The sequence below is a fragment of the Gekko japonicus genome, unplaced genomic scaffold (genome assembly GCF_001447785.1).
Source record: "Gekko japonicus isolate JY-2015 unplaced genomic scaffold, Gekko_japonicus_V1.1 scaffold968, whole genome shotgun sequence".
Classification (NCBI taxonomy): Eukaryota; Metazoa; Chordata; class Lepidosauria; order Squamata; family Gekkonidae; genus Gekko; species Gekko japonicus.
The window spans coordinates 141,561-155,526 of NW_015174872.1; the positions used below are offsets into that span (position 1 = coordinate 141,561).

Below are 13,966 nucleotides of genomic sequence, written 5' to 3' on the forward strand. Positions count from 1 at the left end.
CTCTTAAAATTTCCCAGGTTTCTGTTTCTGGATATCTTCATGATCCTTTCTTTACTAACATTTCCTGGCCTCTCTAATGGAAGTCTTATTCAGTATTGTCAATACTGACTGGGGGTTGAACAAGTGACCTTTCTTTCAGGAGTTCAGCTGTCCCATATAGTGAACCACCCAGGCTACAAACATGACAATTCCCAAAAGCTATAAGCAATTCTGAGCCTCAGAGGCTCCATCCATGCACATAGGCTATAGCCTATTAGTTCCCAGCAGCAGAAAGCACCCAAGAAAGCTGGTGGATTCCTATCCAGGTAACAGTACATCTCACTGCTTTAGGCCAAACTAGGCATGACAGATTCCTTGTGTCTGTCACGGGGCCACTGTCACCATTCTAAAGGGGTATGTGGGCATAGTTCTGGGAGACATCAGGGATGTGCTGTGGGTACAGCAGAACTCAGTCAGCTTCCTAAGCACCTCAAGTTTCTTCCCACCTGCCTTCTGGAACTCCACATGTGGGCAGTTCCTGCTTGATGTTAGGAGGTTGTGACTGCACTGGTAGGTGGTAGTTGGCTCCATTCATGTATGCCACTCATGGGGTAATCAGCAGCATGCCGTTTCATGATTGGTGGATGTTGGTGGGTTTGGTACATGTTCTTGTGACATCACTGGGAAGTTGGAGCCTTGCCAAGGGGTGTTTCTATCACTTATTTCCCCTCTGTGTGACAGCCATAGAGTAACAACTGGCAGCACCAGCACCACACTTCAGCACACTGTCAACATCTATATCTTAAGATGAGCTGTCCCTGGACCTTTTTCACAGATTAATGAGATCCTTCTAGTATAAAAGATTTGACTCTTCAGAGGTCAGAAATTTGCCAGATTGCACATTCATGTGAAATGGCTAGAAACATTTACAGTCTCAGCGGACTTGCATACTGTAGAAAACCAATTACAGAATGTGCAAGAAATAAGAGCAAAAGTTAAAACACGCCCTGTTATTAGTGAAGCACAGCTGTCTTCTTTCAAGGCAGGAAATGCCAGGGAATGCAGCCATGGGTGGCAAACTGTAAAGCTCAGCTGAAAAGAACTACTGAATTCATAAGGAGTAATTGAGACCACATTAGAACATCCCTTGCATTAATTTTAGCTGTTCTTCAGTCAGATCTGGAAGTGGGAAGCCCACCTTGAAAATGTGGAGTTTATGTTGAGGTGCATAAATAAATATGGCTTCAAGGTCACATGTTGCCTGTTTCAGGTTCTAGATTATCCCTGGAAAAACCTGAATGGCTTTGCAGAGGCTTTACAAACCCACTCTTTATTTTTAGAATTCAAATATATCATGAAGAAATAATTTGGAACAGATAGATTTGAGTCTAGTAGCACCTTAGAGACTAACAAGATTTTCAGGGTGCGAGCTTTTGGGAGTCAAAGCTCCTTACATCAGATAATGGAGGGGGGCTTTTGAGGCCTAGACTTTTGATTTTGAAGTTGGTGAAATGGAGGAAAGGACTCCAAATGAAACCACCAAAATAAAATCTAGATTAAGGTTGTACATGTTCCAGAGGGGCAAATGTGTTTATTGTTTTAGTGTTTTTAATGTTGTTAGCCATCTTGAGCCAGTTCTGTGGCAAGGCGGGATACAAATTGAAATAAATAAATAAATGTGTCAGTCTGTTATAAAAGCAAAAAAGAAAAGTTCTGTCACCTTAAAAACTAACATTATTATGGCATAAACAACCATGCCCTAAAGCTTGTTTCATCAGCTCTAGGTCACCTAGAGTTGCCAGACCCCGCCCGCAGTTGAGGGGGGTCCCCTGCTGCCAAACCATGCCTCCCAGCTGCCAATCAGTTGGCCAACAGGGGGAGTTACCAGTAGAAAGAGGAATGCCCAGACCATATTGTTGGCATTGCACAGGAAGTGACACTATCATGCCAGGGATTTCCAGGTGATGCTTTGGTATTTGGGCAAAAACTCTATCATAGAAGCTGGTTTTACCATAGAGTTTTTGCCCAAATACCAGAGCGTCATTTGGAAGTCACTGGCATGAAGACAGCACTTTCTGTGCAACTCCAGCAATGTGGACTGAGCCTTTCTTTTTCTCCTCATAAGCCCCCCTCCCACCGGTTGCCAGGAGGGAACCTGGCAACCCTAGGTCCACCAGAGCTTGTGCCATTATAAATTTTTGTCTTTAAGATGCCACAAAACTGATTTTGTTTAATTTACATGTGTTTCTTTAACACAGTCCTAATATTGCGATTCCATCCTTACAAAAATGCTTGTTTGTTTAATATTTTTGACCTAGAAATCACATATGGACAGATAGATAAGTATCCAGCTGCTGTTTATCTTTTCTTAGATGGCAAATCCAAGAAATATTGTTTGCCCAAATATTGATGCCATAGCCATCAATATCCAACCATTTGACATGCTGTCACTAAGAAAACAGAGAGAGAGAGAGAGAGAGAGAGAGAGAGAGAGAGAGAGAGAGATATTCTGTCTTTCCCCCCAATCTTTTGGAAACATTTTGTCACTTCTTCAAGAATAATCTCATTCTAATTATAAACCAATTATAATTAACATTGAAATTACATAGAAATAGTGTAAAATAAATATCCAGAAGTCTCTGATTTGTCTAAATGTTACATTAATAGGAACTTAAATCTATCTCAATATATTGTGCAAATACATTCCTGGTATACTTCCTTTCAACTCACTGAATATTGCATGCTTCTAATTACGCTCAGCTATTAACCATAACCTAAATTTTCCCCAAATGATGACTTTGTTTAATTCTATGCACAAATGTGTAGAATATGTAACACTCAGCAAACCATCAGTCAAATGTTTACAGTTTGAATTAAGAGCTTCCTTTGACAAACCGTATCAAGTATTTTGTTTAGTAGCACAAAATTACTTTACTGGATTAGACCAAGGTCCATTTAGTCCAGTATTCAGTTTCCAACAGGTCACCAGAAGTAAGCATAAATTTATTATCACAGTAAGCCTTACAAAAGTGTAAGGTAGGTCACTATCATTATCCCCATATTGCACATGTTGTTAAAGCTAATATATAATGGCTTGCCAAATGGGTTTATGGCAAAGGCAATATTTGAATCAGGGACTTCTAGGTTCACATCTTTTTTTCTTAATCTCTATTCTATAACAGCTCTAATTTCTTCCTTCGGTAACCAGCAGCTGGTTCAGCCAGCAGCAAGAATCTTCAGAATCTGTATGGGAAGGGAAAAGAACTACACCACCTCTCCTTGCTTCTCTCCGTCTCCTTAAACATCCCTTAGTCACCTTTACTTTAACTTCTTTGCAGATTCTCCAGCTACAACTTGCCAGATTTTCCTGCTTGCCTCTCCACTTCAATGTTTCTGTTCCTTTCTCCCTCCCCCAATCGTAGCTACCTCCTGATTCACAATTTTTTATTTTGTTTCTCAAACACTGAGCAGTCTCAAAGTAAGTACTATTAACATTTTGTTGCACGAGCATTAACTGGGGGAGGGGGGTTTACCTCTCAGGAGTTATCAATTGGTTTTGTATCTGAAAGAGAAGACCAGTTTGTCATAACATTTGGTTACAACCCATTAAGAAGTGGCAATTAGTATGAGTAAAGTGTGATGACACCACTGTTATGTACGTGGACCGCCACCAGGGGTCCGCGGCACATGCAGGAGCTTCGCTCCTGGAACAAAGGAAACTTTGGATCCTGATTTCCCCCCGCCCCAACCAATAGCCACTTTGGCGGGACATTCAAACCCTCCAATGGGAATGGGGGTTGCTGGGTGGATATGTATATACTTGGCCCTGTCGGGCCGTTAGAGTTAGTCCTAGTTGGAGTGAAGTACAATAAACGTGTGCAAAAGCATGTCGTCGTCCGAGTCCTCCATGCGGCGAACCCAGTACTTTACAGTGGCGACGAAGGTGGGATCCCACTGAGCCAGGCCTGGCTCGCATCCCAGCACAGCACCAAGCATCGTTCCAGCTGACACGCCCCACATCGCTCTCGAGCAGTACCACACCCCGCACCGCATCAAGGAACCCCGCTCCCCGCTAATTCTACACCGTGGCCTCTGCTCGGGGGAACTTGGAGATCTTCGATCCAGCCCATCCCGAACTCTGGGACTCGTGGACCGACCAACTGACATGCCATCTCGTCTACAACAAGGTCACCGACCCACCCACAAGACGGCAGCAGAGACGTCCAACCTCTACCTCCTCACAGACCGGCCATTCCTACAGGTACTCCGCCTCCCCAAGTTAGAGGATACCCCGAAGATCCAGTTAACTGTTCGGATCGAAGAGTCCCCCTGCACAGTGGAAGTGGACTCGGGGTCAGCAGCGACCACCTCCGCAAAGGCAGTAATCAGATCCCTACGCCGGATCTTCGCCACGCATGGCCTGCCGGACCCAATAATCTCAGACAACAGGGCAGCCTTCACGTCTGTGGAGTTCCAGGAGTTCCTCCAGAGAAACCTGATCAGACACATCCGCTCGGCACCCTTGCACCCCGCGACCAATGGCCAGGCAGAGTGCATGGTGCGTACTGCGAAGGAAGCCCTTAGCCGGATTTCAGAGGGAGACTGGGAGTTCCGCCTAGCCCGTTTCCTCCTGACCCATAGGACAACTCCTAACCCTGTCACCGGCCACAGCCCCGCCGAGTTGTTGATGGGTCGGTGCCCGGCAACGCTGCTAGACCGACTGCACCCCGACCGGGCACCGGACTCAAGGAGGTTGATCAAACAGCGAGAGGCTCCAAGAGGGTTCTTCCCAGGGGACCCGGTATTCCTCCGGAACTACGGGACCGGGACCCCCTGGATCACGGGCCGAGTCACCGGGGTCAAGGAACCAGTCTCCTACGAGGTGTCAACAGACGACAGTCGGCTTCTGCAGTGACACATTGACCAACTACGGAGGTGACACCTCCCAGAACCGGGAGCCCCCCCCCCCAGTTGACAACCAGAGCGGGAACACCAGTTCTGGAACCTGACGTCCCAGCCGACACCCAGACCAGTGAGGAGGCCACGCCGAGCAGAACTCTCCAGGAAGCAATTGAGCCACCAGACCAACAGCCGACACCACAACTGGCCCAACAACCCCTGGGCCCAGCTAGCCAGCCGGAACCGGGGGTTAGGGAACCAGTGTCGGCCTCCAGGCGTTCCCTACGGGTGCGCCGGCCCCCCGCTTACTTACAAGACTACGTTACATAGGAGGAGTCTGAACTATGGGGGGAGGGGTGTTATGTACGTGGACCACCACCAGGGGTCCGCGGCACATGCAGGAGCTTGGCTCCTGGAACAAAGGAAACTTTGGATCCTGGTTTCCCCCAGTCCCAACCAATAGCCACTTTGGCAGGACATTCAAACCCTCCAATGGGAATGGGGGGTGCTGGGTGGATATGTATATAGTTGGCCCTGTCGGGTCGTTAAGAGTTAGTCCTAGTTGAAGTACAATAAATGTGTGCAAAAGCATGTCGTCGTCCAAGTCCTCCATGCGGCGAACCCAGTACTTTACAACCACTTTCCATGTACACCTATAAGAGGATGCCGTTTGTTAAAACTTTGCATTAAGTTGTATTATTTCCTCCAAGATCACATTAATAAGTTACTAATCATCTCAGGGGGGACTGTAGTGGAAAGAGTATGTCTTTTGCTCCTTGGCACAAGGAACATTTAATCATTAACATACCCAGTTACAGTATTTGTTAAAGTTAATTGGGGAACACGGATCTAGATTAATCTATGAGCACATCTATGGGCAACTACCACTCCTACAGATTTTTGGCTCTTTTGACCAAATGCATTATTGCATATAAGAAAATATATGAAGGGTCTATTCTTACATTTGAAAGATATGTAAATTGAGTGATAACAGAATACTTTCTCTTAACTTCTTAGAATAACAAAAACTAAAATTTTCAGAAACCAGATCGGTCGTAATGTGTGGCATATCTGACACACTCTCATTTTTATGCAGGAAGTAAAAATCTTGACAAGTAAAAGCTATGCTTAAGGAATAAATGGGGTTGCACTTACATATAACCTTCATTCATTGAGTGGTCATCTGTGCAGGACCACATGGGCTGCATGATTGCAGATAAGCCATGGAGAAGAGCTTCCAAGCTTTTTAAAGAATGTTCTAGATGTTAGGACTGCTCCCCTTCCCCTCTGTCTACAGAGATCCCTTTTCCTGCCCAAAGGGTCACGTGACAGAGGCTGGGAGAGCACTCTTCCCTCAGTTCCCTTTGCTGTCATGAGAATGCCTTTGCATTGGCCAAGCAGCCCACAGGAGGGAAAGGAGGGAGGGATGTGTGCCTGCACAGAAGACCATTTGATGAACAATGGTTACAGGTAAATGCAATCCCATTTTCATCATCATGGCTTCTGTGCAGTCCCACATGGGAAAGTAGCAAGCTCACTTACCAAAGGAGGTAGAGGTGGGCTGATCAATGAAAAATGTAACACTGTCATACTCTAGAGTCCATTTCCATTAATTAGTGCAAGTCTGGAGTGGGGAGGAGGAGGAGGAGGAGACAGACTGGATTTATACCCTGCCCTTTACTCAGAGTCTGAGAGCAGCTTACAATCTCCTTCCCTTCCTCTCCCCACAACAGACACCCTGTGAGGTAGGTGGGGCTGAGAAAGTTCTGAGAGAACTGCTCTTGAGAGAACAGCTCTCAGAGAACTTTGACTGACCAAAGTCAACCAGCAGCTGCATGTGGAAGAGTGGGGAATCAAACCTAGTTCTCCAGATAAGAGTCTGCCACTCTTAACCACTACATGAAACTGGCTCTGAAGCCACTGAAGAAGCCTGGCCCTCATTGAGTGAGCTTTCAGAGTGATTGGACAAGGCACCTTGGCTTCAGTATAAGCTGTACTAATTGCAGAGACTACCCTCCTAGACAGCAACTGCAGTGATGCAGCCTTACCCTTACTGTGTCCTTTAAAACAGACAAATAAATTTCTATCCCTCCTAAACACCTGTGTTCTTTTCCAATACAAAAGGAGCACCCCTGTCCCATCTAATGTGCATAATGTTTGTTTCGATGGCAACATCGGGGAAGGAAAGAACACTGGGAGGTTGATGTACTGGTTCAGGTGAACATGTAACACTACCTTAGGAAGGAACTCTACACGGGGTCTGAGTACCACCCTACTGCATGAAATCTAATAAAAGGTGAAACACAGTTTAGTGCATGCAATTCCCCCACTCTTCTAGCAGATGTGACTGCCACTAAGAAGGTGGTTTTATAAAAAAATAAATGACAATTCCACTTTAGCCATAGGTTCAAAGGGTTCATACATGAACTTGTTTAAAACTAGGGACAAACTCCATTGAGGGACACGGGGTACAACAGGTGGAAACAAGTTTAAGAAATCTCCTGGATTCAGAGAAGACTGATCACTCCTTGACCAAACCATGATAAGCGGAAATGGCAGCAAGATAAACTTTTATGAATGAGGACACCAGCCCACTGTCTTTTAAAATGAGAAGGTATTCAAATATATTTTCTAAGCCACAAAGCACGGATCAAAAGCACTTGCCTGTCAGCCCAGTGTTAAACTTTTTCATTTAAAAGTGTACAACTTTCTCGTTGTAGGCTTATGTGAGGCTATTATAACCTGCTCCACTCTTCAGGAGAATTTTCCTATTGTTGAATTAACCAGGCCATCAGGCACAATGACCTTATCTCTGGGTGACATATTCACCCTATATGCAGGAAATCGTCCCCTGGGGGGCAGTGTCCTGTACCTCCCTTTGGCTAACTTCCATAAAGTGGGGAACCATACCCTTCTGGTCCAGTAGGATGCGCTTCTGCTTTTATTTTTGATACCACCCTGGGCAACATTCCAAAAGGGGGAAAGCATTAAAAAGATGGCCATGCCATCACAACTGGAAAGCACTCTCAACGCTTGTCCCTGGTAGGGATGTGCATTCAGTTTGTCTGAACCAAATGCACCCCCGAAAATGGCCCATTCGGACCCCTTTCGGGCTGCTGCAGGCCGATTCAGATTCTCTGATCTGAATCGGCGGCAATTCGGCCCCATTATATCCTATGGGCCATTGAAGTCAATGGTGAAAACATAGGGTATATTCTGGGGTCTGAAGGGGAGGGGGTTTGAGGGAGAGGCTCCAAACGTACAGGGTAGCTGCAGGAGCCTCTCCCCAAGATACCAACCAAGTTTGAAGAACATTGGACCAGGGGGTACAATTCTACGGGCCCCCAAACAGGTTGCCCCATCCCCTCCATTGTTCTCTATGGTGGGGGAAAAGGGGAGCACTCCTAACATCTACAACATTCTTAAAGAAACTTGGAAGCTCTTCTTTGTGGCAGGCCCACAATAATGCAGCTCATGGGGGACTGTACAGAAGCAACAACTATGAACAACATGAAAACCGCAACAGTCTAAATATAGTAAATTTCACGAATTTTATATAGCTATGCAGCTATGCAGTTAAAATTACCTATTGTTGTTTTTACTCCTTTTGTAAGCCACCCTGAGCCGGCCTTGGCTGGGAGGGCAGGCTATAAATCTGATAATAAATAGAATGAATAAATAAAAATGTTGGAGTAAAATCTGGAAAGGCTAGATTCCGATACCCACTTTGCTAGGAAACTCACTGGGCCACCTTAGGCCAGTCACATTCTTCCAACCTCAACTACTTCACAGAGGGTTGGATCCCATTCCTTACTAGATTTCTGGATTCAATCTGGAGTTGTTGTTAGAGTAAAATGGAGGCGGTAGAGACTGAAGTATGCCACCACAAGTTCCTTGGAGGAAGGACTGGATAAAAATGTACTAAATAAATAATTTCATTATATGTATTTACTCATGTATAAATGCCTTACCTTGAAGTAGTGCAGCAATTTGGAGTGACTGCTGAGAAGGATGTTCTTTAAGAGTATCTAAAACAGTTCTACTCAAACTGTCCTTAATGTTAGCATCAATTCCTGAAAGAGATATTGTACTCTTGAAATGTTAATACTTAGGTAAGGCATTCTTCTGTATAAATATTACTCATCAAAACTAGCTGTTTAGTATCAAGACAATTACATGTTGAATATTAGTACATGCTGATATTAGGGTCAAAGCCAGAATTTGTGTGCTATCGATCTACAAATGGCTGTCAGGGAACACTAATCGACAAGGGTTGTTCCCCCTAACTCTCCAAGACTCTTTTCAATCTAGTTGGCAAAAAGCAGTTTTAGAAACCATTGGTAAACTTGGCTTATCTCCCCAAGTACTTTTGAACCATGGGTCAGTTGAAAATTGCGGAACTGAGGATTTTAACTTTTTTGCTGGAAGACCGGATAGAGAGGATATCTTTAGCTGTGGCAAAATTTTGCTTTCTGGCCCTTAAAAAGAGGAAGCTTATACCCTAGTTAGTGATCTGATGACAAATTAGCGTTGTATTGGTGTGTTTCAATGATATATTGTATTGTTCCTGTATTCGTTTAAAGGTTTTATATATATTCGTTATATGTATTTACTAGCTACTTATGTATTTATTGTGTATTTTATTATTATTCTTGGAATCGTTCTATTGGCTGGTCGCTTGACCGTATTAATAAACTTGACTTGACTTGACTTGGGTTAGACCAAGCCAAATCACTTATTAACAAAGAGTGATAGATATAGAAAGACAAATGGATATTCATAGAACACCAGGTTTTATCTCTACTCCAAATTCTAGATTTGTTGCTGCTCCTGTTGCATAGCTATATTTTCTTGAATCAAATAATTCCAGAAGGGCTGTTACATTTATTTATTTATTTATTTAGGCTTCTACCCCGCTCGAACCCCCCAAGGGGTCTCCGAGCGGCTTACAGTTACTCTATTATCCCTAACTATTGCCACAACTTAATCGGGGTGGGGACTGCCCTACCGGCACCCTGTAGATGGAGCTATTGTTCTTCTTACTCATGATTCGGCTCCTCGGCCCATTGCTGACACGGCTCTCTCCGGCTCTTCCTCCTTCTCCTCCTATGACCCTCGGCTGCGGTCGGTAGGTCCATTCGGCGTCTGGTTCACATTGGCACGGCTTCGGGTCTGTCCATCATGGCTCCACCCACACCTGCGCCTCACGCTCTCCCTGCGTCTCCTGGCTCCGCCCTCCGCCGACGTCTGGATTGCTGCCGATGTTTCACCGGGTCGCCATCTTTTGCCGCTTGCCGCTGATGCAGTTGTTGTTCTCCGCTTCGCCTCGCCGCCAATGCTCCACCAGCCCCCCTGAAGGGGAAGGGTGCTCCCTGCCATCTAAGGCAGGTACCCAATTTATCTACTCGCGTCTTGATGATATTATTGCTTTCGAACCGCTGGGTGGACGGGAGCTGGGACTAGGGCCAGGTGCTCACTCTGGCCACGGTGGATTCAAACAGCTGTAGCAGCTGTTTGCAGATGTTACCAGCAGGCGGTTTAACCACCGCTCCACATTGGCAAGAAGTTCAACTCTACATTCTGCTGTTTTGGAAGGGAGGTTTAAATCAGTCCCCTATGTGTTTGTTCTTTAAAGGAAATTGATTCAATGGAACATATTTTCTTTAATTGCCCTAGGCACAGAGAAATCCGGTCGAAACTATTGAGCCACTGATCGGAAAGTTCCCTGGCAGATCAAATAAAATTAAACTAGATTATCTTCTGTCTGGTATGAACCATGAAACAACTCGAATAGTGACTAAATATTGCATTTAAAGATCGAAAAAAGCATACGGTAGCTTGAGTGAATTTTTAATGCTGTGAAATGTGATTGTTTGATTTTATGTAAACCTTTGTGTATGCTGGTCATTGACTGTAAAATTAAATTTTGATTTGATTTCTACATGCTGGTAAAAATTTCCCTTTTTAATAATGTACATATAAGCAATCATTATTTAGAATCTTAAATTTCATACAACATACAGGCGCCAAGTACTAGAAATATTCAGGCAATGTTCTTTTGCTTTTTTAATTAATTTGTTTGCTTGCATATATAACACCATCAAAAGAACAAGGAAAAGAAGAGAGGTCCCAAGGAATCTTTTATTTGAAACACAGGGAAAACAACAGAGGAAGAAGAGAAAAAAGGTAAACACAGGTAAGTTCAGCTCAGTTCCACACTAGGGATGGGCATGAACTGGCTCACAAACTAAAGTTCATAATGAATTTTGGCTGCTTCGTGGTTTGCGAACTCAAGTTCATAACAGATCAACCGGCATGAACTTTCCACGAACCTTCAAGGAGTTCATGGTGGTTCATGAATGGATACATTTCCAGACAGACTTCTTCAGCTCAATCTAAATGTTCACCAAACCTCAAAGCAACAGGGGGGCAGAACTTGGAGGCCATGTAGAGGAACATCCAGGGGAGGTTCCCTGCGACTTTGATGTCTCTCGTTTGCACAGGATACATTCTATACACTCTATACATTTTATACACTATACAGCAAGGACATGGTAGACCCACTGCGGGGACAGGAAAGTGAAACTGTAACAGGTAATGAAGAGAGGGCAGAACTGCTCAGTTCCTACTTTTCCTCAGTCTTCTCTTGTGAGGGAAACGGCACTCAACATGGCAAAAACAGAACACATGATGAGGAAAGGAAGTTGCAGCCTACAATCAGCTTAGGGGTAGTACATACCTAGTTTCTTTAAATGAAACTAATTACTCAAGGCCAGATGAACTGCAACCAAGGGTACTAAAAGAACTCATGGATGTAATTTCTGAACCTCTGTCCATTATTTTTGAGAATTCCCGAAGAACAGGTGAGGTGCCAGAAGATTGGAGGCGGGCAAATGTTGTCCCCATCTTCAAGAAGGGGAGAAAGGAAGTATCCAGGTAACTACTGACCCGTCAGCTTGATGTCTATACCTTGGAGAGTTTTAGAACAAATCATCAAACAGACAGTCCTTGAGCATTTAGAAAGGACAGCTGTGATTACTAAGAGCCAGCATGGGTTTCTCAAGAACGAGTCATGTCAGACTAACCTTACCTCTTTTTTTGAGAAAGTTACTACCTTGCTGGATCAGGGGAATGTTGTAGACATAGTCTATGTTGATTCCAGTAAGGCTTTTGATAAGGTTCAACATAATATTCTTGTTGACAAATTGGTAAAATGTGGTTTGGATCCTATGACTGTTAGGTGGATCTGTAACTGCTTGACAGATCACACCCAAAGAGTGCTTGTGAATAGTTCTTCATTCTCTTGGAGAGGAGTGACAAATGGAGTACCTCAAGGATCTGTACTGGGACCTGTTTTGTTCAACATCTTTATCAATGATTTGGATGAAGGAAAAGCAGGTTGCTTAACAGTAACTGGTGATCTTTGAGTGGTCATCTGTGCATTCACACCCATGGGTTCTAGTGCGCACACGCTGGATCGATTGGTGCTGTAGCAAGCTCTTTTAATGGATTTTTGCGCCCAGTCCCCCGGGCATGCGCAGGAACCCCACCGCGCATGCCCAGAGGGGTGGACGCGGACATCCCGCCAGTTCCTTCAAACTGCCGCAAATCAACCCCTATTAAAAATATAGAAGCTGACAGCAGCGGGGAAGGAGGGCGGGTGGTGTGAATGCACAGACTGTGAAGTATCGGGAATAAAATCCCGTCCCTTGGAGGTGTGGTGGTACCTGTTCGATGGCTCCCTTCTGCAGAAGGACGGACACCTCCTCGAGGAGAGGTGGGGAAAGGGGCGTGGAGACGACGACAGGAGTATTGGGGTTCTGGTGGAACTGAATTTTGTAACCTCAGGTCCAGATAGACAGCACCCACTCATCCGAGATGATGAGATGCCAGGTGTCAAGAAAGGGAAACAGACGGGTAGGAGCTGACTCGGTGACAGGGAAGTCAAAAACTCTGCTTGGAGGGTTTTGACTGTTTGGTGCAGGAAGCTTGTTGGCCTGAACCGAATTTTCTGAAAAGCAGGTCTTTGGCCTCCCGAAGATGCTCGTGTGTCTGGAGACTGATGAGTTGGTGTACGCCTCTGCCAGGACCTCAACCAGGTGCGGGAACAGTATTGTTGTTTTGCAGAGGACGAGACTCCTGGAGCTCGAGAAGCTTTTATGCTTTTGTCTAACTCTTGTATAGTAGTATTCGTGGTAGCATTGAAAAGCCCCAGGCCATCAAAAGGGAGATCTTCTACATAAGATCTAGTATCTATCGGGAGATTAGTGTTGCAGAGCCAGGAATGTCTTCTGAGAGCTATTGCAGAGGCCATTGTTCTGGAAGATGCCTCGAGGACATGTTTAGTAGTGTTGAGCTGTTGTTTTGCCAACACCATGCCCTCTTTTTGTATGACTCTGGCTGCTTGAAGTTTGTCATCTGGGAGGTGGCTGAGAAGTTCAGAGAACCTTTCCCAGAGAGTGTATTGATACCGGTTTATACAGGCGAGGTAGTTAGTAGCCTTGACTCCCAATGCTCCTATGGAGTAGAAGCGCCTGCCAAAGGTATCTAATTTCTTTCCTTCCTTGTCAGAAGGTGCGGAATGCGACCTCTTGGATTTGGAGGAAGATGTAATCACCATCGAGTTTGGCAGAGGGTGCGAGAAGAGGAATTCAGCATCTGTCTCTTGGACCCTGTACATGTGGTCCAGTCGTCTTATGGACACAGGAGCAGATGAAGGTTTTAGCCATGGTGACTTCGTTGCCTGCAGGACTGAAGACATGGGCAATGCCAGGGTGGAAGAGGTATCAAGCTGAACTATGTCATAGACTGCATCTGTAGCCTGCGGTTGTTGCTGGACGACAGAGAGGCCTAAAGAGTGGGCCATCCTTTTGACTAGATCAGTGTAAGAGGTAAGGTTGTCGGATGGGGATACGGGTAAGTCCTCAGCGACATCCTTGTTTCGAGATGTATGGTCGGGAGCAGTGTTCCCTCTAAGCTGAGTTAGTGTGAGCTAGCTCACAGTTTTTTAGCCTCCGGCTCACACAATTTTGTCTCAGCTCAGGAAGGAGGGCTCCAGAGCGAACTAATGTATGCAGCAGCCAAATCG

At 45.1% G+C, this 13,966-nt stretch overlaps 1 protein-coding gene across 1 annotated transcript in view; it reads right to left on the bottom strand.

Annotated features, from left to right (window-relative positions):
* Nucleotides 1-13,966, bottom strand: part of LOC107121815 (ankyrin repeat and sterile alpha motif domain-containing protein 1B-like) — a gene marked incomplete at its 3' end in the record, with an annotated part of 257,150 nt that overhangs the window by 126,165 nt on the left and 117,019 nt on the right. The window contains exon 6 of the mRNA XM_015424811.1: nt 8,850-8,951. Coding sequence (XP_015280297.1) covers nt 8,850-8,951 — 102 coding nt within the window. The remainder of the gene's footprint in view (nt 1-8,849; nt 8,952-13,966) is intronic.